Below are 20,500 nucleotides of genomic sequence, written 5' to 3'. Positions count from 1 at the left end.
GGAAATGGGCCGGCGACCATTTGAGTGAAGTGACGGGCGACGGAGACGGGGACGGCGGGCGAGTGAAGAGTGGTGAATCGACGAAGTGTGGGTAACGATGGATGGATAGGATGGAATGGGACAGGACAGGCAGATGGGGTGTGGAGAAGGAAGCAGGGAGACAGGCGAAGGTAAGAAGCACGAAAGGTCGGGCAGTCGGGTCCCGGATACTCTACGACTAAGGTAGGCAGTCAGTCCAGTCCAGTTCGGAAGAAGGAGCCACCAAAAAAGCCACCACCGCCCACCTACTGCGTCCATACGCCCACCACAGTGGCACAGTGGGAGTCTGAGAGTCTGGGAGTCCTGGGACTGAGAGAACGGGGGCGGCGAGGCACCTCAGAGGATGGGGGCCTGGGGCACAGAGAACACTGTGAACAGCGCGAGTCTGGGGTGTGTGGAACCCAAGACGGAAGATGAACCAGTCAGAAAGATGGAGGGCAAGGGGAAATATGGAGATGGAGGGCGGGCAAGAAAAGCAGCAAGACTTTCCCTCTTCCAATTCTTGCCTTACCTCAGCACGCTCAGGTCAGCGCTCTCTGTCGAGTCTCACCCCCGCCATCAGCACACAGCACACAGCACACAGCATCAGCGCGGAAAAAAGCAAAGCAGAAAAAGCACCAGCAGTACCACAGTACGTAGCGAAAAGGTGACAGGGCCCATACGAGACGCAGTGATATACTTAATTCAAGTTGCGAGGTATGGGCAGAAAAAAGGCACAATCAAGCTGCCCCGTGGACAGACTCAGAGTCAAACACTGTGAAGCCTCGACGCAACCAACAAGATTGACTTCTGCCACATCCATCTTCGCCCACCCATCTGCTGAAGGGACGAGGGGGGAAGGGGAAGGACGAAGGACCCGTGGCACCGTGGATCAGCACAGTTTTTTGAGGGGCTCTCCCCCCCTCGTCTCCCACAGTATGGGCGACTAGCGATTCTTGGGAACGAGTGACTGCGCCTGTCTTGTCCCCCTCGTCTTGCTCCTCTCTCTTGGGGACCTCGATTCTTGAATCTTCTGCTAGGTCTTGTGCTTGGGTTTTGCTGCTTTTGCGAAGGCCCCAGCCCAGTGGCTGCGGCTCTAATTGGCTCCTTTGAGCAAGAGTGGTGCATCCGGCCGTGCTCACCTCGCCAGTCACATACCCCTTTCCCAAGACTATTCCGCATCTGGCGATGGCGTCTTTTGCTTCTGTTCCCCCTTGGCGCCAGAAAATGAAAGGCGGGATGGAAATATGGACTTGAACGGGGCATTGTACCCGTAAAGTGCTATGTAGTGGACATGCCTGGACCGTACGAATCAGTATTCGTACCTCGATGAGATTCGCCAGCTTCCCAGCTTGCTGGTCATCTTATTCTGTGATACCTAGGGATTTGAATAGACGCTATTCTCTTAACTTGTCGGGTCTCCATAGTCGAGCCTCTTGAGTTTGCTTGGAGCGAAAGCTGTTGTACGGAGTATAGACGAGGTACCTAGGAGGCTGAGTGGCTGAGGGAACTGAAGTGTTACACACGCGACTGCACTGATGCATCTCTCTCACCAAAATGTAGTCAATCACCCACCTAACTTGCTGGATTATTCCATGGTTTGACGCTAGGTTTCCCCTTATTTGCGGGGGACGCTGAAGTCTGGAGGAACTTGGATCATGAGAAACTGAAGTCAATCCTGGGGCGGAAGGATGAACTTCATTCTCGGCACGGCCGCTTGCGTATACGCATTCATACACAAACATCTGGAAACCTGTTAGAAAAGCAAAGCCAAGCCAACAACCTCCGCCCGTATGTCCAATGGAATCTCTTGTCGGATGTCTGACCATTACCCCTGGCTTCCCTGGAAATCGGGTTGTCGGGGTCTGGAGAAACTCAACTTCCAAAAAGTTCAGGGACGACAGACAGGACGACACACAGACGTTGAAGCATCTCTAGGGCTGCGTGTACACTACAGTTTGACCATGCAGCAGTCAGTGTCAGTGGAGGTTTAGTTGTCTTGGTCTGATGTGACTGTAGTTTCCATGGGTGTCCCGAGCGAGGGGAACACCGCAAAAACTATGTCTTGAGAGCTGTCCTGTCTACCCTAATAATACCTTACAGACATGTATAAATGCGGTGCTGATGAGGTGTAGCACGCAGGCGCCTGCTTCCCTCCCTTGACTACCCTCAAGGTACTTTCCCTTCCTCGTCCTTGGGATCGGGGGTCTTGGTTCATGTCTCTCAATGGCAAACAAAGGCGACTCTGCATTAGCGGCCACGACACTAGCCCAGCCAGGCAAACACGCTGCAGGCGACGGGCTGACGGACTTTGACTTGACTGGACCTGTCGGCTTCTCGCACGCACTGTGCTATCCGTCCATTGTCTCTTGCGAGTGATTGCGGAGTACGGATACTGACAGCGACAAGAGTACCTTCCATTGGTAATTTGGTAGTATTGTCTAATTAGCATCGTGGCTTCCTGCTTGAGCTTCGCGCCGGTGCTGTGCTGTATCGTGCAGGCCGCACATGCATTCAGCCTACATTGCCTTGACTCAGCGTCTCCTGCATCTTGGACGCTATCTTGGTGCTTGGCTGGAGGGCTGTTGTTCTACTGCAACAAGTACCTTATGCTGCTGGGTTTGGGCATCGTACGTCGTACCATTTTCCCACTCGGGTTGCGGACAACAGTGAGATATGACTGACTGACCACTTGACAACAGCCCGGCAGCCCACCACTCTCATGGCAGGTCTAATTTTGATAAGCAGTCATTAGCAGCGGCCTGCCCTGGCTTCTCAGCTATGTGACGGTGCCACGAGTGCCTGCTGCTTGCTACCTCACCACCTTACCTTGTACCCCGTGCAAGCCGTGGGAAAGGGTCCCCATTCGATGCCGCGCAGCCGTTCGTGACCCGTCTTACCCCCAGCTGAGTCTGACAAGGCGGATGATATTCAGGGACGATGCTTGAGTATCCGTCGTACCCTTAGGTGTTGTATTGCCGTGATGAGGAGACGTTTGTATAGATGACGACAACGATGGCGCTGTCATGCTCAGAGCGCAATACAGAGAAGTCTGTATCCGCTGGCGGCGGCGGCGGCGGTCGCTTATTTCATGATTCCGAGCCTTGTCCTCGACTGGTATCGCGTGTCTACGATTCAAGAGATGCGTGGTGTGTGAGCGAGAGAGTGAGAGAGTGCGTGTGTGTGTGCGGAATGCAGAGACCGTTGGTGTCGGCACACAGTGTTAGCTTAATCCGGGGTTCATCTCACCATCGAGGAGCCAACTCATCTTTCAGGCCAACACACTGTGAAGCTTGCCTGCTTTCCCATCAGACCACCAGCTCAAGACAGCGGGATTACTGATAATGACACAGTGTGATCTCTCCACAAGCCATCCGACAAAAGCCGGGCAGGGGTGGCGGACAAGGAACAAAAGATCACCTCAGTTCGCGCAGACAAATTGCGGGGAAACTCCGCCAGCCCTGACAGAATTGGGGACGTACCTATCCGTACTCCGTACCTTATCGCTAATTCTCAGCTGCCCCTCTTTTAGCTCGTAGTTCGTACCGGCCAGCGGACTTCTTTCTTGCCAGGTACTTCGGAATACCTTAGGTAAGGTAGGTATCCGCAGGACCGCAGGCGAAGGGAAGTTCTGGTATGGACACCAATGAGAATGGGCGGCACTGGCGCTAGTCAACTTTCACTTACACTACGAAGTAATACCTACTACACGTTTACCGCGATTCCTCGTCATACATTCTTGAGTTCAACTTACAGTAAACCAAGACCAGCCAAGCGACCCCCCGAATAGCTAGTCAGCTTCGCTTGCCAACTTCTGAATTCCTCGCAAGCTTGCTCCAACAATCAACCTTACCTTACTGAGGTGCAACCCCAGACTTGAATGTTCGCTGCTTCCAGCCGCGGCCCCGGCTCCAGTCTTTAGACTCTGTCCACTCAGAGAAGACCCGCCCTCCCCAGACGCCGACGCCGACGCCGACGACGACGACGCCCTCGCAACCTCACCTCACCCCATGACCATGCTGGCGTGCGGCACAGCTCTTTCCGCACCTCCATCACTTTTTCCGACCTCGATGCTCACCCGTCGATTTGTCCTGGTTTTTCTCATGTTTTCCAAGTCATGCTGCTTATGTGCCTCTCGCCTCGAGGTCGGTTATGCACTTCACCAGCAACTGTATTCTTTGCCGGCCCTGCCAGCTGTGGCAGATGCATACCATCCCAAATCGTAGACGGGTGAAAGACTCATTGACAGTTGATGCTGTGTTTTCACCCAAGCTCTAACGACAGTTCCCAAGACTAGTAAGTAGTAGGCGTTTTGTGAGAGGAGGCTTGCGACAGACAACACCCTCAGCCGTCAGCTCCCATAGGACTACGAGAATGGAGCCCCGTGGGCATCTACCACAAATCCCGTGTTTATACGGAGACCCGAGGCGGCACAGCTCTTCCTCCAGCCCATATTTTCTCTAGGGCTGATAAGGCAGCTCGCTAGCTTCAGCTTCCGATGGCAGGAAGGTCTACCCATTCAAAGCAGCAATCAAAGTCGACTTTTTTTTCTAGTGAAAATGAAACAGCCAGGCGAGACTTCCGAGACACGAGGGATGCTGTCTCATCTGCACCGGCAAGCCACGAGCACCACATTCCAAGTAATCTGACATGCAGATGCATTGCGAATCAGCTCTGGGCCAGCCTACACGCACGAAGGTAAAGGCCCGCACAGTCTCGTGGAACCAACACACTTTCGCCCTACGAGATATTACTCGAGCAGCGCACTGACAGGAGGGAGAAGGAGAAGGATGGAAAACGGTCCGGACTCGACCTTCTGGAACGTTTGCCCGGGCATTCACAAATGTAGTCACACCTGGACAACAAAGAGGACGTCAGAGGGCCTGGTTTTCCCTGGCTGGTGCTTTTATTTGGCCTCATCTCATGCTAGCCTCTTACTGTAAGTTGACAGCCCTGGCATGGTAAGTCTCATAGCAGGCCATTCCCCAATGTGTGGGCAAAGCCACTTATATATCGCTAGACGCCACGGCGTTAGTCTGGAATCTTTTGGTGATTTGCAGTCAAGCAAACCCTGCCCAAGTTCAGGTTTTGCTCCGATAGCCTACTCGTTCACTTCATGTTGCAATCTCTGACGAGCTCTTGTAGTACATTGAACATGGCCATTTGAGCCTTCAACACTTACCCCTACTTCCTTCCTGGAGTTCCATTACATGGATAGCTAAATCCTCAACGTTCCCACAGCCGATGGTACCAAGAAATCCGTTTGGCAATTGCCTCCAGTTACATGGGCAGGACAGCAGGCTATGTCTGACATGGGTACATCGGATATTCAGAACATCTGCCGGTGACATGACGGCTCTCTAGAAATGTATCGTCTAAGCCCCCAAAGATTGCAAATACTCGGCTCACCGTCAGCGTCAGCCTCATCCCACAAGTTCGCAGGGACGGGAAGGAGCCTCGACTGTGCAACATGCGCCTGTAGTTTGGCAACAAGGGGGGTAATGTTTCCTACTGCATGCAACTTTGGTGGTTTGCTACAAGGCCAGTGGGCAAGCTATCAGTGGATAACAATGGAGCATAAAAGCAAATAGGAACCTTTACTCGAGCGGGATACCATCCGTCATGAATGATACTCGAAAGTGCCCAAGATACAGCAACGTCCAATACGAGAGCAAAACACAAGCACTCCAAGGAAAGTGCCCACTCGTAGTTGGAAACGGGCAATCCTGCCACGCCCTGTATTGTATACATACAGTGGGGAACACGGCGGGTGTGCATCTTATATATGTGTGATTTGACAATTGATTCCCACCAACGCGCGCTGAAGTGTGGCTTCGATGATGATCTGATCCTCCGGATCCGCCTGCAACGATCGACGGCAGTGCAGCGCCCCCAAGTCGAGCACCCCCGTCCGGCGAGGAAAAACTTTACACAACACCAACAGCAGCAGCAACAGGCGAGTCGGGAGCTGTTTGGCCTTTTTGGATCTTTTTCTTTATTATCTCCACAACAATGGGCTTCATACCAAGCCGGGGTTTGGTCTACGATTACCAACATCCACGTAACACAATGCACCGTGTCGTTGTGAAGTGAGAAATGTTTCCGTGGTAGTATCATCGAGGTCGCCCTGAACCTGGTCCAAATTGCCTTGTTCATGATACAACCCCCCGTACCCGGAGAACTCTATATGGCCTTCGTTGGTTTAAATAACGCCCATGATGATGACCTAGCTGACCGTTTGTGCCGTCAAATCATGATAGAAGGATTTCGTAGACAAACGCATGATTCAACTCGGGCGCTCTCGCAACGTATCGTCAAAATTCCCCAATTTCCTCTGGTCTCTACGTGGGTCCACTCTGCCATACCTTTGGGGCCTTCCTGAAGGCGTCCAAGAAGGAGCGCCTCATAACGGACTTGACCTAAGCTACGTACAGGGAATTTCGATGATGTTTATATGGTAAGAGGACGTAAGTTGGAGCACATTTAGCTTGAGCAGACCTCCATGCTCCATATAAAGGCCTTCGATAGAAGCCTATCAGTATCTAGTCTCCATTCTCTCTTCATGGAAAACTGGAAGTTGATGATAAACTCTAAACATGGGTGAATCTCAACCTTCCTCATGGAAAAGGCCTGAGATAGGGAGTGGAGAAGATGGTTACGAAACTGCATCGAAAGTCCAGACTCCCCTTCCGACCAACGCATACATCCAACCGTACACAATGTCTTTGAGCCCTGGAGACCCGAGACGCGATATAAGTCTTTCACAATGGGGAGGGATCTTGCGGAGCTGGATGTCGTTGATCAAGAATCTTCGTAGACTCCGCGTCACCCAATTTATCTACCCATACTACGCGAGGCATACCCGCACTTCCCCGCGCGCATTCCGAGAGAATGATGGTTTCGTGCTACGTGATGGGCAAGTTCAGCGTAGCGATGGCTTCATCGACAAAGGGTTTAGCTTCCTGTTGGTGATGTGTGTCCTACGCCAAAGCCCCCTAAGGCATCTTCAAAACGCCAACTGCTGTAGGCCCAGCAAACGAAACTGGAGAAACGATAGCCGGAAGACAAATCATATGCTCTGGAGGTGAGAACCTAGCATCAACATTCGCCTTAGAAATTCATTGCTCTCGAAGAAATGTCAATTTCATACGTTGATACGACCTAGGAAAGTTGGAAACCCTACAGTAGTAAGGAATAGGCAAGTGGTTAGACGAGTGGGCGCTTCAGTATCCTTTTGTTCGTCATCTTAAGCGGTGTTGGCAAAGGAGCAAGTCACCGTACCCAATTAGCAAAAAGACTATGGCAAAAAACTTCTTGAATTGCAACGAGTCTCGAGGAAACAAGTCCTATTCCCTGGACATTCCCAAACGCCGGCGCTGAATATGCTTTAATCGTCCTCCCCAACTAATCCTTGCAACACCCATCAGACACACCATCTCCAACAGCTACTTCTTTTTATCCGTATTCATACAAACGCTTCAATGTCCAATACCGCCAGCGACCCAGTTGTTCCATTCCGGGTTGCCAGGTGGAGGGAAAAGGCCCTGATCTTGCTGTTGCGCTGCGGCAGGTTGACCCTGCTGCCCCTGCTGTTGAAGTCTCTGCGCCTCCTCCTCCCTTCGATGCTGCTGCTGCCTCTGCTGCCTGTAGTAGAGAAGAAGCACCAGGGACAGGGCGAGGAAGACGATGATGAGGCTCTCGGCGATGCCGTCGTCCTCCAGCGGCACGCCGTCTGGGCCCGTACCGCCGATAGTATCATCAAAGATGTCTTCATAGTAAGGGTCGTCATAGAACAGTTGGTCGTCTTGAAGGAAGTTGGCAATCCACTCGCTGAGTGACCAGTCCTTCTTTGGTTCTAATGTGCGTGGTTAGCCGATGTGTATCTCGGTGAATGCGCCGTGTTGACTTACTAGGATCGTCTTGGATTGAGTGAATCGGGCCGTGAGTGAACGTGTTCCATGCGCTTCGGAGGCGGAGCTTCAGTAGACTCAAGGTGACAGGAAGATAAGCCTCCTCATTGACCTCGAGCGCTTGGTCGTAGTATCTCTTGGCCAAGTGGAAGTCTTGGGTCAGGCCAATGCCATTTTCGTGCATCCAACCAAGGTTCCAAAGGGCCTGGGCACTCTGCGAGTAGTCCGAGGCGCCCGTGTAACACTGAACGGCCTTGTTGACGTCCGGCTCGGAACCAATTCCGTGGAAGTAGTAGTCGCCCATCTTGACCTGAGAGTCCACGTTCGACTGCCTGGATGACCTCGTCCAGTACATGAGGGCGAGTCTAGGGTTGTTGAGTAGGTTGGGGCGGGTATGTTGCTGAAGACCGAACCACTCGGGAAGCGGCAGCCAGTCGGGTATTTGGAGTCGTGACTGGACAGGATCAAGAATGAAAGCGACGTTGTTCTGCGCGCGCTCATATCCTTGCTCTGCTGCCATGACGTATTCCAAGAAAGCGAGCTCCTCGTCACCGTAGTAGTAGGCTTGGTTCGCCTCGGCCCACGAGGAAACAAGCGGCTCGGCCTTTTCGGCAACGTTTTTGTAGTAGCCCAAAGCCATCGCGCACGTCTTGTCGCGGCCCACGCCGTTGTATACCATCTCAGCAAGGTAGTAGTGAGCCTCGATCTGGCCGTATCTGGCGGCAAGCTCGAAGTAGTTATTTGCAATGCGGACGTCCTCTGCGCCGCCCTGGTCCAGGTAGAGCACGCCCAATTCGATCTGGGATGGCGCGTAGTCCTGTTCCGCTGCCGCCTTAAAGAGGTCGGTGGCCATGGCAACATTCTTTGGCGTCCCGTACCCGTAAAGCATCATGAGACCGAGTCCATGCTGGGATTGGGCATCTCCGTGAGAGATGCCTCGCTCAAACCATCTCTTTGCTTGATCAAAGCTCTGGTCGACACCATCACCACGCAAGTACATGCGGCCAATGAAGCCAGCCGCCTTACTCGCCGTCTTCTCGATACCCTGCTTATGGTTTTCGATGATACGGCCGTCCTTACGCCAGTACCGTTTCGCCACAGTGAAGAAGTACTTGCGAGCAAGGTCCAGATCCCGGTCGAGACCCCTCTGCCCCTCGTAGTAGATCCTTCCAAGGTTGTAAGATGCCTTGGCGTCGCCCTTTTGCGACATGAGATCGAGGTACTCAATCACATCATCAATGGCGGCATTGGCGTCGGAGTTGGGGCTCACTTTGATGGCGTTCATACCGGCACTCGAAGCGCTAGCACCCTCGCCGTAGACACCGCCAAGCTCATCAGCGATACGATACGACTCGACCACCCAAGCCATGCCGCCGGGTGGGCCCGAACGGTACCAGTCCATTGCCTTGTCCGCAACTCTCTTGTAGTACTTGCTTGCAGCCTCGCAATTCTTCGGCGTCGCAATGCCGCTGTGATGGCGGTAGCCAATGGCCATTTCCGCGCGTGTGTCGCCCTGCATCGCTGCAAAAGTGTAGTAGAGGAGCGCCTTTGCCTGATCGGGAGCAACAACATGGCCAATGCCAGTTGCATAGTAAAGACCAATCATGTACTGTGCCGTGCGATTTCCGTGGACCGTCGCGAGGGTGTGGTAATGATCGAAAGCAACCTTGAGGTCTCTCGGGTAGGTGTAGTTGCCATAGAAGTTCATCTCCGCGAGAAGGTACAGCGCGTCCGTGTTGTTTTTCAAAGCAGACTGTTCCAACAGCTTCACAGCCTCCAACAACGGACCTGTGACCTTGGTCTCCTGTGTCTGGTGGCTACCAGGAACAGGTGCAGCCTTCAGGCTGGGCACGACTTTGAGGGCATATCGGAGCACGGTATAGACGACAGTATAGCGGCGTTCACGTCTGGGGTAGGTTCGGGGTGGTAGCTTGATCAGTTGTTCGATTGCGAGTTCGACTAAGTCCGCTCCTATGGGATATCAGCTCTGTTAACCGACATTCCCCCCACCATCGCGAATAGTGTACATACCGGGCTGCCTCGGAGGTGGGGTGTGGTGTTCCGGGATAACATCCGTTTGTACTTTCGCATGCTTTCCTTCGCTGCTGTCGTGATTCTTTTCGTAGTCGTTCAAGACCTTTTGCTCGTCGACACAGAATACAGTTGCTGCCTGCAACAGCACTTGATGATATGTCAGCTTACGTTCAGCCGTTTGGATTCAGTGACTTTTAACTTACGGCCTAGCCAGAGCAAAGAACGCCTCATCTCGAACGGTAATTATGTGCCAAATTCGAGCGCAAAGTTCCGCGACATGTTATATCTCACAGATATGCGGTGTCGGGAGAGGGTTTGTTGGTATTCCTAGCAATTACGCAGCTCGATGCTTTCAGAACAGCTGTCCTGGCTTTAGGTCCACGTAGATGGAATTGGGAGCTCCAAATGAACAGGGATAGTCCACTAAACGAGACTTGATTGGTCGCTAACTTAGCCGGACGCCAGGTACGCAATACCGCTGTAAGCGGGCACTAGTTCTGAATGCTGCGTACTTGTATAACGCGGGGGTTTGCATAAAAACGCTTCTCCATTGACCAGTCCTCCAATACGCTCACTGGTGATTCTTGCTCAAGTTTCTACGAATTTCATAATCTGCAAAATTTCGATCTCAGCCGGGTGGAAGTGATAAGGCGGGCGGAAATCTTCAAACTTGTCAAGACCATAGAGGAGAGGTCAAATTTTGAGCTGTCTAAACTGTGTACCATCGACGCTCAGTAAGTAGTTGCAAATCTCAGTTTTTGGTCAAGGGTCCATGCTCATATAAGCCGTGCACCAAAGGTCAAGGTGCCGTGAAAATGTACAACCTATCTTGCGTTGACGGCCATAGATTTGGCGATGTCTATGTTCTCGACATTCAGCGCCTCAACGCTGGTCTGTCCGCCATCTCATCAGATCAGAAACTCAGTCTCTTCGATCCCGCACGAGTGGGACAGGGTCCGATCAAGTCATACCAGACCAACCATGGCAACTTGACATGCCTTAGGACTTTTGACTGGCAAAACTCTATCGTTTGCACGGCGGGAGAAAATGGGGAAGTCTCAGTCTGGGATATGAGGGAAGCGTCAAAGCCGCAGGTCGCTCATTTTGCGGGTATGTTTTCTCGCTCTGAAATATCTAACGAATCTCACTAACACAACGTTCAGCTACTCAGTCGCCCATCTTGTCTATGGCTTGCGACCCTAGGAGCAACACAATAGCACTAGGCACAGAGTTCCAGAACCACACCGCATCCGTGCTACTCTGGTAAGCCTTCCTTGGATCACGACTACCCACCCCCGCCCGATTACACAGAACTCCTGACACATCCATAGGGATATCAGAGCCGGCCCGAAGCAGAGGCTCCAGTACGACGAAGTCCATAGTGACGACGTCACAGAACTCCGCTTCCACCCTTCAGAATCTCACATCCTCCTCTCGGGATCGACCGATGGCCTCGTCAACGTCTATGACACACGAATTTCGGACGAAGATGAGGTCGTTGTCCAGACGTTGAACCAGGGCTCTGTCCACCACGCCTCCTTCCTCAGCAACACCGAGGTCTATGTGCTGACTCACGACGAGAAGCTGGCCGTGTACAGCGTCGCGGAGGATTGCGGCTCTGGCGCGGCTCTGGTAGACTTTGGCGACGCAAGAGAGACACTGGGCTGCCAGTACATTGCCAACATGACGACAAAGGTTGACGGAAGCGGTGCTATCGTCGGTGCAGGCTCACAAGAGTAAGTCTTGTTGACGAATTGTTCCCAATGTTTGGCAGCGTAACTAATAAGTGAATCAGCCGCCAAGTCTTTGAGTTGGTACACCTGTCCCGTACCGCCGAAGGCAGCTGGGGCTTCGACAGGGCGAGCAGCGTCGGTCTGCCGGGGGGCCACGGCGAGGAGATTGTTCGCTCGTTCTGCTTCTACGATGACGAACAGGTTGTCTACACTGCTGGAGAAGACGGTAACATCAAGGCTTGGAGGCCCACGTAGGTCAGAGAATCGAAGAAAGCAAAAGTAAAGAAAAATAGAACTTGAGAACGAAAGTGAATTGTTTTACGGCTATGCTGCTCATTGCGTTTGGGTATCATGGTTTCCCCCTTTTCGTGTTGCCAAAGAAAGTCATCCCCCGAGTTAGCCGTACTTGTCGTGCTTTCCCTTAACCTTCAACATTAATAACTGCTCGTGGTAATCGCCCTCCCTTCTCGCCCTCTTCAACTTCCTGACTTCGTCGTCCTCGAGTCTGCGCCCTACCGCTTGTTCAAGCTCCTTGCGACTAATCTTTTCCTTTGCCTTTTCTTCCTTGTTCGCTTTGAGCCGCGGCTTGAATCTCGCTTGCATCCTGATACGCCATGTGGTGTTGAATGTGATGGACTCTTCGTCGCCTCTGACGTCCGAGGTGGTAACATTGGGTTTCGGCGGCTTGACAGAGAGGAAGGTATCGCGTAATGTCTGGACTTGGAATGTGCCAGGGGTATCCGCCGTTGCGATGATGTTGAAAGACTCTAATGGTGAGACGGCCGCCGATGTCGCTGACAGCACGCCGTTCTTGTCGCATCCCAGATATCTGTGGCTCGTTAATACATGGCTCCCGTCGACAACCTTCTGCAGATTATTCTTACTGTCCGTGATGGCCCTTGAACCTGAACTGCTCCGTCCCTGTGATCCTGTTCGCAACCCACACCTGCCGCACGTCGTGCGGCTCAGCCGTAGACGGGTTGCCATCGACGATATTCTCGATCCCAAGCGTAAATATCTTGCCTACGGCATCGCACGCCAAAGCAGTAGGGGGCTCCGTCGGCAAGACGAACATGACGGGTCCGACAACATCCGTCACGGCATCGGCAGACACCCAACTATCGTCGTCATCGTCCGCGTTCGCCGTCGATGCGGAAGCTCCGCCGGTGCGGGCAACCTCCCCGCCCTGCGCGTCGCGGTCCTGGGCCTCGGCTTCCGCGCGCTTTCTCTTCTTGGGCTTCTTGTCGCCCTTGAAAGACAGGGGCTTGACCATCGCGTTGTATCGCTCGTGTTTCGTGTCCCCCCCTCCGCTCGCAGGACTCGATGAGGAAGGTGAAAGTTGCGTTATCTCGATGCGGTTTTCGGCGATAACCGGTAGGCTTTCTTTTTGGCCAATCTTGGGTGCGTGCTTGACCTTTCGAAGTCTGGGAATGGTGATGAGTAGAGTTCGAGGGACGTTTGAACGTTGTGATTACATAAGGGGCTATCTGTGCCCCTCCCCCACCTTTTAGGTACCGACCCGGCAGGTGGTATCGCGGAAGCTTGTCGATGAGCCTACGATCTGGCTGGATTCCTTCTTGTTTCATTCGTTGCTACCTTTTTAAACTTCTACAACTCAGATAAACACCATGGTTCAGATCGCACAACCGGTGGTTGTATCTCTCAACGACCTTAAGGAGGGTGAGTACCGTCGAGCAGGATCGTAGGATGGAACGGATAACAGCTTACATGTGAAATTCACATCATAGGCAACATCCCCTTCGAGACTCTGAAAGAGGCCTTTGGGCCCGAATCTCTAGGTATCCTGGTGGTCAAGGATGTGCCGCCAGAGTTCACTCATTTGAGGCACCAGACCTTATCTTACGCATCTTACTTGGGCAATCTCCCTGAGGAAGAGCTGGGTACGATGCAAATTGCTACCCGTCTGCCCACCACTGCTTACACATGAGCAGTCAAGCTTGAGAATGAAAAGGCCAAATACCTGACGGGCTGGTCCCTGGGTAAAGAAACACTCAAGAATGGCCAAGTCGACACATTCAAGGGTTCATACTATGCCAACTGCGCATTCTACGTTGATGCAACTCTCGACTGTGCTAAGCCGACGGCCGAGTTTAACCAGAATAACTTTCCCGAGTACCTCTCGCCAAATATCTGGCCTTCACAAGACGTCCTTCCGGGGTTCAAGCCAAGTGTGGAGAGTCTTTGCCGAGTCATCATTGATGCGGCCGTTTTGGTAGCCCGAGCATGCGACAGATTTGCCGAGTCTGAGATCCCAGGATATACCAAAGGGTACCTTGAACACGTTGTCAGTAAATCGAACACGACCAAAGCGCGCCTTCTACACTACTATCCGCAGACGAAAGAGGCCCTTTCCAAGATTGGTGCAGCCGACGATGACTGGTGAGCCACTGGATTGTGACCGCCTTCAGAAATCCACTAATAGATACAAGGTGCTCGAGACATAAAGATCATGGGTTAGTCGGCCCCTTCTAGCAACGATGCTGCTGGTACTAACACACTCGGTAGATGTCTGACTGGTCTGACATCTGCCATGTTCATCGACGAGAAGGAGACTTCTACCGTGGTACCTGAAGCCACGAACAATACGATAGCAAGCCTACCACCTTTGTCGGAGCTGGCCGCGTCTCCCGATCCGTCAGCAGGGCTGTATATCGAATCGCGGGGCGGAGAGACGGTACAGGTCAAGATACCGCGGGACTGCATCGCTTTTCAGACCGGCGAAGCTCTAGAGCGCATCACGGGCGGCAAGTTCAAGGCAGTACCGCACTTCGTAAGGGGAGTCAGGGCAGCTGTGAGCGACGGACGCGTCGCGCGTAACACGTTGGCCGTCTTCACTCAGCCAAACCTTGGCGAGGAGGTGGACAATGAGCAACACATAACGTTTGGCGAGTTTGCGCGGGGCATCGTGGCCAAGAACACTGTAACATAAGAGTGTCATCGTTCCGCTGATGAGAGTGTAAACGAAGCATGTCAAAGGTCACAGTCGGCTTGTTCATTGCTCCGGTGTATGTGACTAGTAGTCGAGTGTAGCCGACCCCGATGTTGGATTTGTCAAGATTGTTCGGGGCCACACGGTGGGGCACCCGACAGCAGGGGCCCGGCCGGTAGTCCCGGAGCTCGGTACTTGGTGTTGAAGGGGCCAGTCTATACTCCGAAAGGCAGCTCGGAGCCGTAGCTGTATATTCCAAATCATAGACCTAGAGGACTAGCCATGCCGAGGCCCAAGAGGCGCAGAACGATAGCGCATGAATTCTCTAGAATTGCGTGATGCTAATGGTGAGTTTCGAGGCTGCTCAGTCAGCAAAGCTTTCGTGCGCTTGCATCATGATTGCAAAACCTCACCTATTGGCAGCTACTCTGTGGACAAGGAGCTCTATCAACACCCGGAAGCTACCCCGCCCCCGCCGCCTGCTCCAATGGGGGCCTTTCGTCACCACTTCTGTCAGGTAAGGTATCCGTATTGCTGCTGCTGGGCCACCTGTAGGTATCTCATATCCCCCAGACAAAGCTCCATGAAGCTCCCCTCGAACGTGTTATTAAACCTGACTCGACGCCCAATCTTTGCGTCGTCTCTATTCCCACTCATCCCATCCTCAAGTTCGACGATACCACTCACCAGTAGAAACACTGCCCGCCTCCAACGCAACATAAGCACCACCGCCACATCCCGTTTCCGCTACACATCACCAGCAATGGCCGTACCGCCCAAATTCGCAGCTCACAAGCTGACCTTCGGAGCGGAACCCAAGCCCTCGGCCGACGGCGTCCCCGCGCAGCCGCACACCATCGAGCTCTACCTCGACTACGTCTGCCCCTACTCCGCTAAGCAATTCAACACATTTTACAACGCCGTCGTGCCCGCCATCCGCGCGAACCCGGCCTGGGCCGCCAACCTCGAGGTCATCTTCCGTCAGCAGGTCCAGCCCTGGCACCCCTCGAGCACATTGGTTCACGAGTCCGCCGTGGCCGTCGTCAAGACCGCGCCCGCCAAGTTCTGGGCGTACAGCGACGCCCTCTTCAAGGCGCAAAAGGACTACTTTGACGCCAACGTCGTCAACGAGCCGCGCAACGAGACGTACAAGCGCCTCGCCAAGCTCGCGGGCTCCGTGGGCGTCGACGAGAAGGCGGTGCTGGACCTGCTCGTCGTCTCGGACAAGCCCGACGCCGAGGGCGCGCTCAACGTCGGCAACGGCGTGACCAACGACTTCAAGGTGCTCATCAAGCTCGCGCGGTTGACGGGCGTGCACGTCAGCCCCACGGTGCTGTTTGACGGGTACCCGAACAACGAGATCAGCTCCGGCTGGACGCTTGACCAGTGGAAGGAGTGGCTTCAGAAGAACATTGTCTGACTTGAAGGGCGGCGGGGTTCGGCGCGGGATCACCGGCTTTGAGACGATGAGGTGCTGTTTGGTGCTCTATTAGCTAGTAGGGAATCTGGCAGGGTTTCCAGGTTGGATTCTCATAGTAGCGGTCTTCAGTCACGTCAATCATTTAACCTAGCATAGCCAACTTGTGTCCGAGAGTCAATCAAATAAGAAGAAACAATAATTCATGCCAGTTGCAGCTCGTGACGATTAATTGTTATCCTCATGAATTTCGGCGATGTTGAAATGTCGTACACCATCCGGGCGCTGGATACCGATTAAGTCAAGTCGCGTCGCGTGGGGAAAAATTAATTAGTACCAGGGAAGGTAGATGCGTGCAGTGACCTCATCCGACCTCAGCATTCTCATCTCACCATCAACCTCTCACTCTCCCTAATCCACCCATTTCACTCACTCACTCACTCTTCCCCTTTTCCCTTTGGACAACCTCACAATGTCCCTACTGCGGCTCGCCTTCATACGGCAACCCCCACAAACGATACGAATCCTCCCCACGATACGCCAATGCGCTCTCCGTCCTACCCTCCGGAAATCTCTTCTTCAGAACCAGCAATGTAGCCTGAGACGGCCCTTTGCCTCCGCACCACCGCCGCCGACCACCGGCCCCCGGGCCGTCATCACACCACCGAAGCCGAACTCAGCCGGCGCCGGAGGCTCTGCCGGTCCTCGGGCCGGGAACCCACGTGAGTAGTAGACCCATTCATACTTCATCTCACTGTCTCTGCACACAAAGCTAACGGTGACCTACTAGAACTGCCTGAGCGACTACTCATCTACCACGCCGGCACCGGTCGGACGGCCTTTCTGGCCTTCTGGAAAATCACCACCGTCTTCTCATGCGTCTTCTTCTGCTTCGTAGCTGCTCCCAGCTACGTCCGCGCCGAAGATAAGACTCTTACTGAGGCAGCGGGATGTAAGCTTCTCACCCCATATCTCACTCACACGTTGACTGCATTCCCATCCCATCATTCCCTATTCTCCTCCTGATAACCTCCCCCTTTGCTACACAAACCTCACAGCATCTGATGTTTCCAAACCATTCTCACATCCCATAAACCATCGCACATATACTAACACCCGATCCAGTGGCCGCCTGCGGCATCATCCCCTTCCTCTTCGTAGCCTACACCTCGGCCCCCTTCGTAACCTACATCTACCTCCGCCTACCCCCCTACGCGCGCCAATCCCGCGCCCTCCTAGAACGCTACGTCCGCACCCTCCCGCCCACAGCTCAACTCGAGATCGGCACAATGGGCCTCGCCACCCGTCCCCGTCTCACGGCCGTCACGGCCGCCGAGCTCCGCCCCGTGGCCGCGGACAGCGGGCCCTTGGCCACGCGCCTCGGCATCGTCACGCACACCAAGGACGTCTCGGCGCTGATGGCGAAGCGGAGGTGGTATCACTACCGCCCCGTCGGCCAGTTTGGTATCAACAGCGTTGAGGCGGGCGGGAAGGCGAGCAGCAGTGGTAGCAGTGGCGGCGGCAAGGGCGCTAGTCATGGCGTTAATGATGGGTGGGTGTGGAATATCGTGCGCGAGTCGCTGGGTAAGCGCAAGTGAGTAGGGCGAAAGGGTTGGCCAGTTTGCCAAGCGCGTCCCACCATGTATTCGAGACTCTCGAGTCAAGGAGAGAGAAGTGCCGGTCAGGGTGACGGTAGCATTGTACGATTCAAGCAAGACCGAGAGGGGGCGAAAGTGTACATACGCACGTTCTGCTAGTCGTGTACGGCGCTCTCTGCGTTGTCAGATTATCTATCTAGAAGAGGGTGTGCCCCTAAGGGTGGAGGCGTGGATGATCGGAAGCCCACGCGGGGATTCCGGTATTCATCACGAGTGGCAAAGCATCACGTTCGATATTGATGCCGGGAGACAAACAACATCGATTTGTATACTATCAAACAACAACAAAAAAAGTTACAGGTGATGCCTCACCCCTTCCCTGGCGCAGACGCACTGCCACTAGTCATTCGATTTCGCCACAGTCTAAAAGCTGCTGATCGAGTCAAGGACTTAAGTCGCAATAGGAGAGCTATTTTGGACCCCGTCTAACGGTAACGGTAGGATCGAATCATCGTAGCATGTTCCATAACGTGGTGGAGGGTATTCGTACTTTGCCCATATAAGAGGCGAAAAAAAGAGAGTGCTCTACCTAGGTTGAACCATGTTCCGGGAGGCAATCGCCATCGCACGTTTTTCGACGTTGACAACCTCGGGATGTCCAAGTTGCCTTCCTCGTCCAATACTCTTCCCACTTGCCCCTCCAACTGGGTCCCCAAATCAGGGGCTTTTCTCGTGTAGAGTGTGAAAATGTTGGCTTGTTGGTTGTCAGGAAACATGAGGGGAGAGATGTAACCATAACCATGCTGTGAAAGGGTCTAGAACCAACACACTCACAAACCGAGGCTAATAACGAAAACGAGCTGACTCTGCGTCTGCCGGGGCCACAGTTCAGCCCCAAAGCCCCATTTCCAGCCGTCACCACCACCACCACTGGGAAACTCACGGCGAGGAATCCGTTGGCACACCACCATCTCTACAATACCCTGGTTGGCTTTGCTCCTCTCTGCCCTCCCTCTTCGGCCACCTCCGTCCGTCCGTCCGTCCGTCGCCGTCGCCGTCATCCGCCGCCGGAAGACGGCCTCCGCACCTGTTACCTCACCACACCCATTTGTATCCGGGCGCCGAGTAAAAACCCGAAATACACCTACCACTAAACTCCGAAGTCATTCCGTCGTACACAATCTCACACACCCTCCCCCTCTTCTATGTTGGTGCCAGTGGGATGTAAGGTAGGTAGCCAGTACATACGTCCACCGCCCCCCGGGAACCAACAAGTTACGCATATCTCTGGAATTGCCGATGCCTCATTATCGCTGCCTCACCGTGTACTTCTACCTGTGAGGAATAGCAACCTTTCCTCCACCCTTAAAACTCGGCATCCGGCAGTCGCATCTGGTACCATCCTGCAAAAATATGTTGAAATTCAAAAGGCGAATGAGGAAGAGCGCATAATGATCAACCCTATCATCCCGATTCAAGTACGTGTGCACTCGGAGACCGGGTTGTCAACGCCCGGGTAAGTCACGAATCTACCCGTAAAGCAAATCGGGACTCAATAGTAGAGATGAAATTGTGTCTTGGAACTCTACCGTACCTTCGAGTGACTTGCCATTATGCTTGTGTCATGTTTTGCAAAGCCCACGAGGGAGGGAAGGAGGGGAGGGGGGGGCAACATCGCTTTCAATGTTTAAAGTCCGAAACAACAAGACGCACGTCAAAAGGATGCAAGTACGCATTCCAAAACGACATCACCAAGCTTGACCGTCGGCCACGCCGAGAAACCTCAATCCCAACAAGAAAGTGTGAGCGTACGCAGTCAAAAAAACATGAGACGGAAAAGACAAAAGCGGGGAAACCCGTGGACTATGAGGATCCTCCCCAGTCTACCTACCTTACATTGAAAAAAAAAGATGCGATGAAAAATGGAAGCAAGATTCGAGTCTATTGGACCTGCATGTCCCAGATCACAGATGGTATGCATGTGAGATGGACATCCACACATCCTTGGAATGTCCTTCCCCCCCTTCTCTTCATCCAGCCCTTTGCAGTTTGCACACCCCTCTTCTCAGAGGGATTCAACCCCCCCTCACCGCTGCACGCCACGCATGTTCTTGCGTCAACTTTCCCGCGCATTTCACACCTTACATCGGCGATACAGGAACCCGGTCTGGCCGCCGTTGCGCGGCCAAAAGAAAGAGACTACCTTACGGGGTTTGGTACACTAGGTACTCGTAGGCGACCATCGTTGCAAATGTTAGAAAAGACGTGCCAATGCCAAACTCTAATAGCGACCTTATCTCGAAACAACGTCACCCGTGGCCTAGGCAAAGGGGTTGCAACGATACTCGCTCCCACACTCCGTACTGCATACTTGATGTAGGTAGGTATGGCAAGGGCAAATCTCCAACAGCTCCAAACATCTCTTTTGCTTCCCGCCGCTTGCTCCCATCCATCCCATCCATCACTTTGGGAGAGTTCATCGAACCCGACCCGAACGAACCCGGTCCTGGCTGCGAAACACGAGGCACAGATAACTACATGCCCCTACTCAGTACCTACCCACCCATGCAATGCCAGCGCGGTGCAGACTGCAGTGAACCCAACTCCTTGGCCGATCTGGTACACGTACCCACGCGATGTCTCTCTCCAAGGACTCTTCAAATTTTTGAACTCACCGTCCTCGTTCCCTGTCCCCCGTCATTCGAATGAGTGACGAACATGGACTGTTCTCGACCCTGCCCATCACTTTTTGCGTGTTAAACTTAACCTTGCCCTCCTGCGTGTACTCCGTAAAGGAACACACCCCCCGGACCCGTCGCCAAACCCTACACTGCCTTACC

General features: G+C 53.5%; 7 protein-coding genes across 7 annotated transcripts; 5 read left to right on the top strand and 2 right to left on the bottom strand.

Annotated features, from left to right (window-relative positions):
- Positions 1-7,496: 7,496 nt before the first annotated feature.
- Positions 7,497-10,193, bottom strand: CCOS01_06768 (uncharacterized protein; the record flags this gene model as incomplete). Its single annotated transcript, XM_060454936.1, has 4 exons — positions 7,497-7,873; positions 7,929-9,899; positions 9,960-10,109; positions 10,166-10,193. The coding sequence occupies 4 exons, from the start codon at positions 10,191-10,193 to the stop codon at positions 7,497-7,499; spliced, it is 2,526 nt and encodes an 841-aa protein (XP_060314636.1).
- Positions 10,194-10,777: 584 nt separating this feature from the next.
- On the top strand, positions 10,778-11,950 carry CCOS01_06767 (WD domain-containing protein; the record flags this gene model as incomplete). The annotated part of the gene is made up of 4 exons (XM_060454935.1): positions 10,778-11,072; positions 11,126-11,225; positions 11,294-11,698; positions 11,758-11,950. The coding sequence occupies 4 exons, from the start codon at positions 10,778-10,780 to the stop codon at positions 11,948-11,950; spliced, it is 993 nt and encodes a 330-aa protein (XP_060314635.1).
- Positions 11,951-12,091: 141 nt separating this feature from the next.
- CCOS01_06766 (uncharacterized protein) lies at positions 12,092-12,968 on the bottom strand (the record flags this gene model as incomplete). Its single annotated transcript, XM_060454934.1, has 2 exons — positions 12,092-12,524; positions 12,580-12,968. 2 exons carry the CDS (start codon positions 12,966-12,968, stop codon positions 12,092-12,094), a joined length of 822 nt encoding a protein of 273 aa, XP_060314634.1.
- Positions 12,969-13,323: 355 nt separating this feature from the next.
- CCOS01_06765 (uncharacterized protein) lies at positions 13,324-14,645 on the top strand (the record flags this gene model as incomplete). The annotated part of the gene is made up of 5 exons (XM_060454933.1): positions 13,324-13,375; positions 13,444-13,596; positions 13,648-14,095; positions 14,146-14,169; positions 14,222-14,645. 5 exons carry the CDS (start codon positions 13,324-13,326, stop codon positions 14,643-14,645), a joined length of 1,101 nt encoding a protein of 366 aa, XP_060314633.1.
- Positions 14,646-15,408: 763 nt separating this feature from the next.
- CCOS01_06764 (uncharacterized protein) lies at positions 15,409-16,065 on the top strand (the record flags this gene model as incomplete). Its single annotated transcript, XM_060454932.1, has 1 exon — positions 15,409-16,065. One exon carries the CDS (start codon positions 15,409-15,411, stop codon positions 16,063-16,065), a length of 657 nt encoding a protein of 218 aa, XP_060314632.1.
- A 469-nt stretch (positions 16,066-16,534) lies between these two features.
- Positions 16,535-17,660, top strand: CCOS01_06763 (uncharacterized protein; the record flags this gene model as incomplete). Its single annotated transcript, XM_060454931.1, has 3 exons — positions 16,535-16,784; positions 16,853-17,014; positions 17,188-17,660. 3 exons carry the CDS (start codon positions 16,535-16,537, stop codon positions 17,658-17,660), a joined length of 885 nt encoding a protein of 294 aa, XP_060314631.1.
- A 1,451-nt stretch (positions 17,661-19,111) lies between these two features.
- On the top strand, positions 19,112-20,040 carry CCOS01_06762 (uncharacterized protein; the record flags this gene model as incomplete). Its single annotated transcript, XM_060454930.1, has 3 exons — positions 19,112-19,176; positions 19,417-19,462; positions 19,819-20,040. The coding sequence occupies 3 exons, from the start codon at positions 19,112-19,114 to the stop codon at positions 20,038-20,040; spliced, it is 333 nt and encodes a 110-aa protein (XP_060314630.1).
- Positions 20,041-20,500: the final 460 nt, after the last annotated feature.

Source organism: Colletotrichum costaricense (assembly GCF_030867565.1).
Source record: "Colletotrichum costaricense strain IMI 309622 chromosome Unknown Scaffold_6.1, whole genome shotgun sequence".
NCBI lineage: Eukaryota > Fungi > Ascomycota > Sordariomycetes > Glomerellales > Glomerellaceae > Colletotrichum > Colletotrichum costaricense.
The sequence above is the reverse complement of the archived record's forward strand: the minus strand, read 5'-3'. Positions and strand labels throughout refer to the sequence as shown.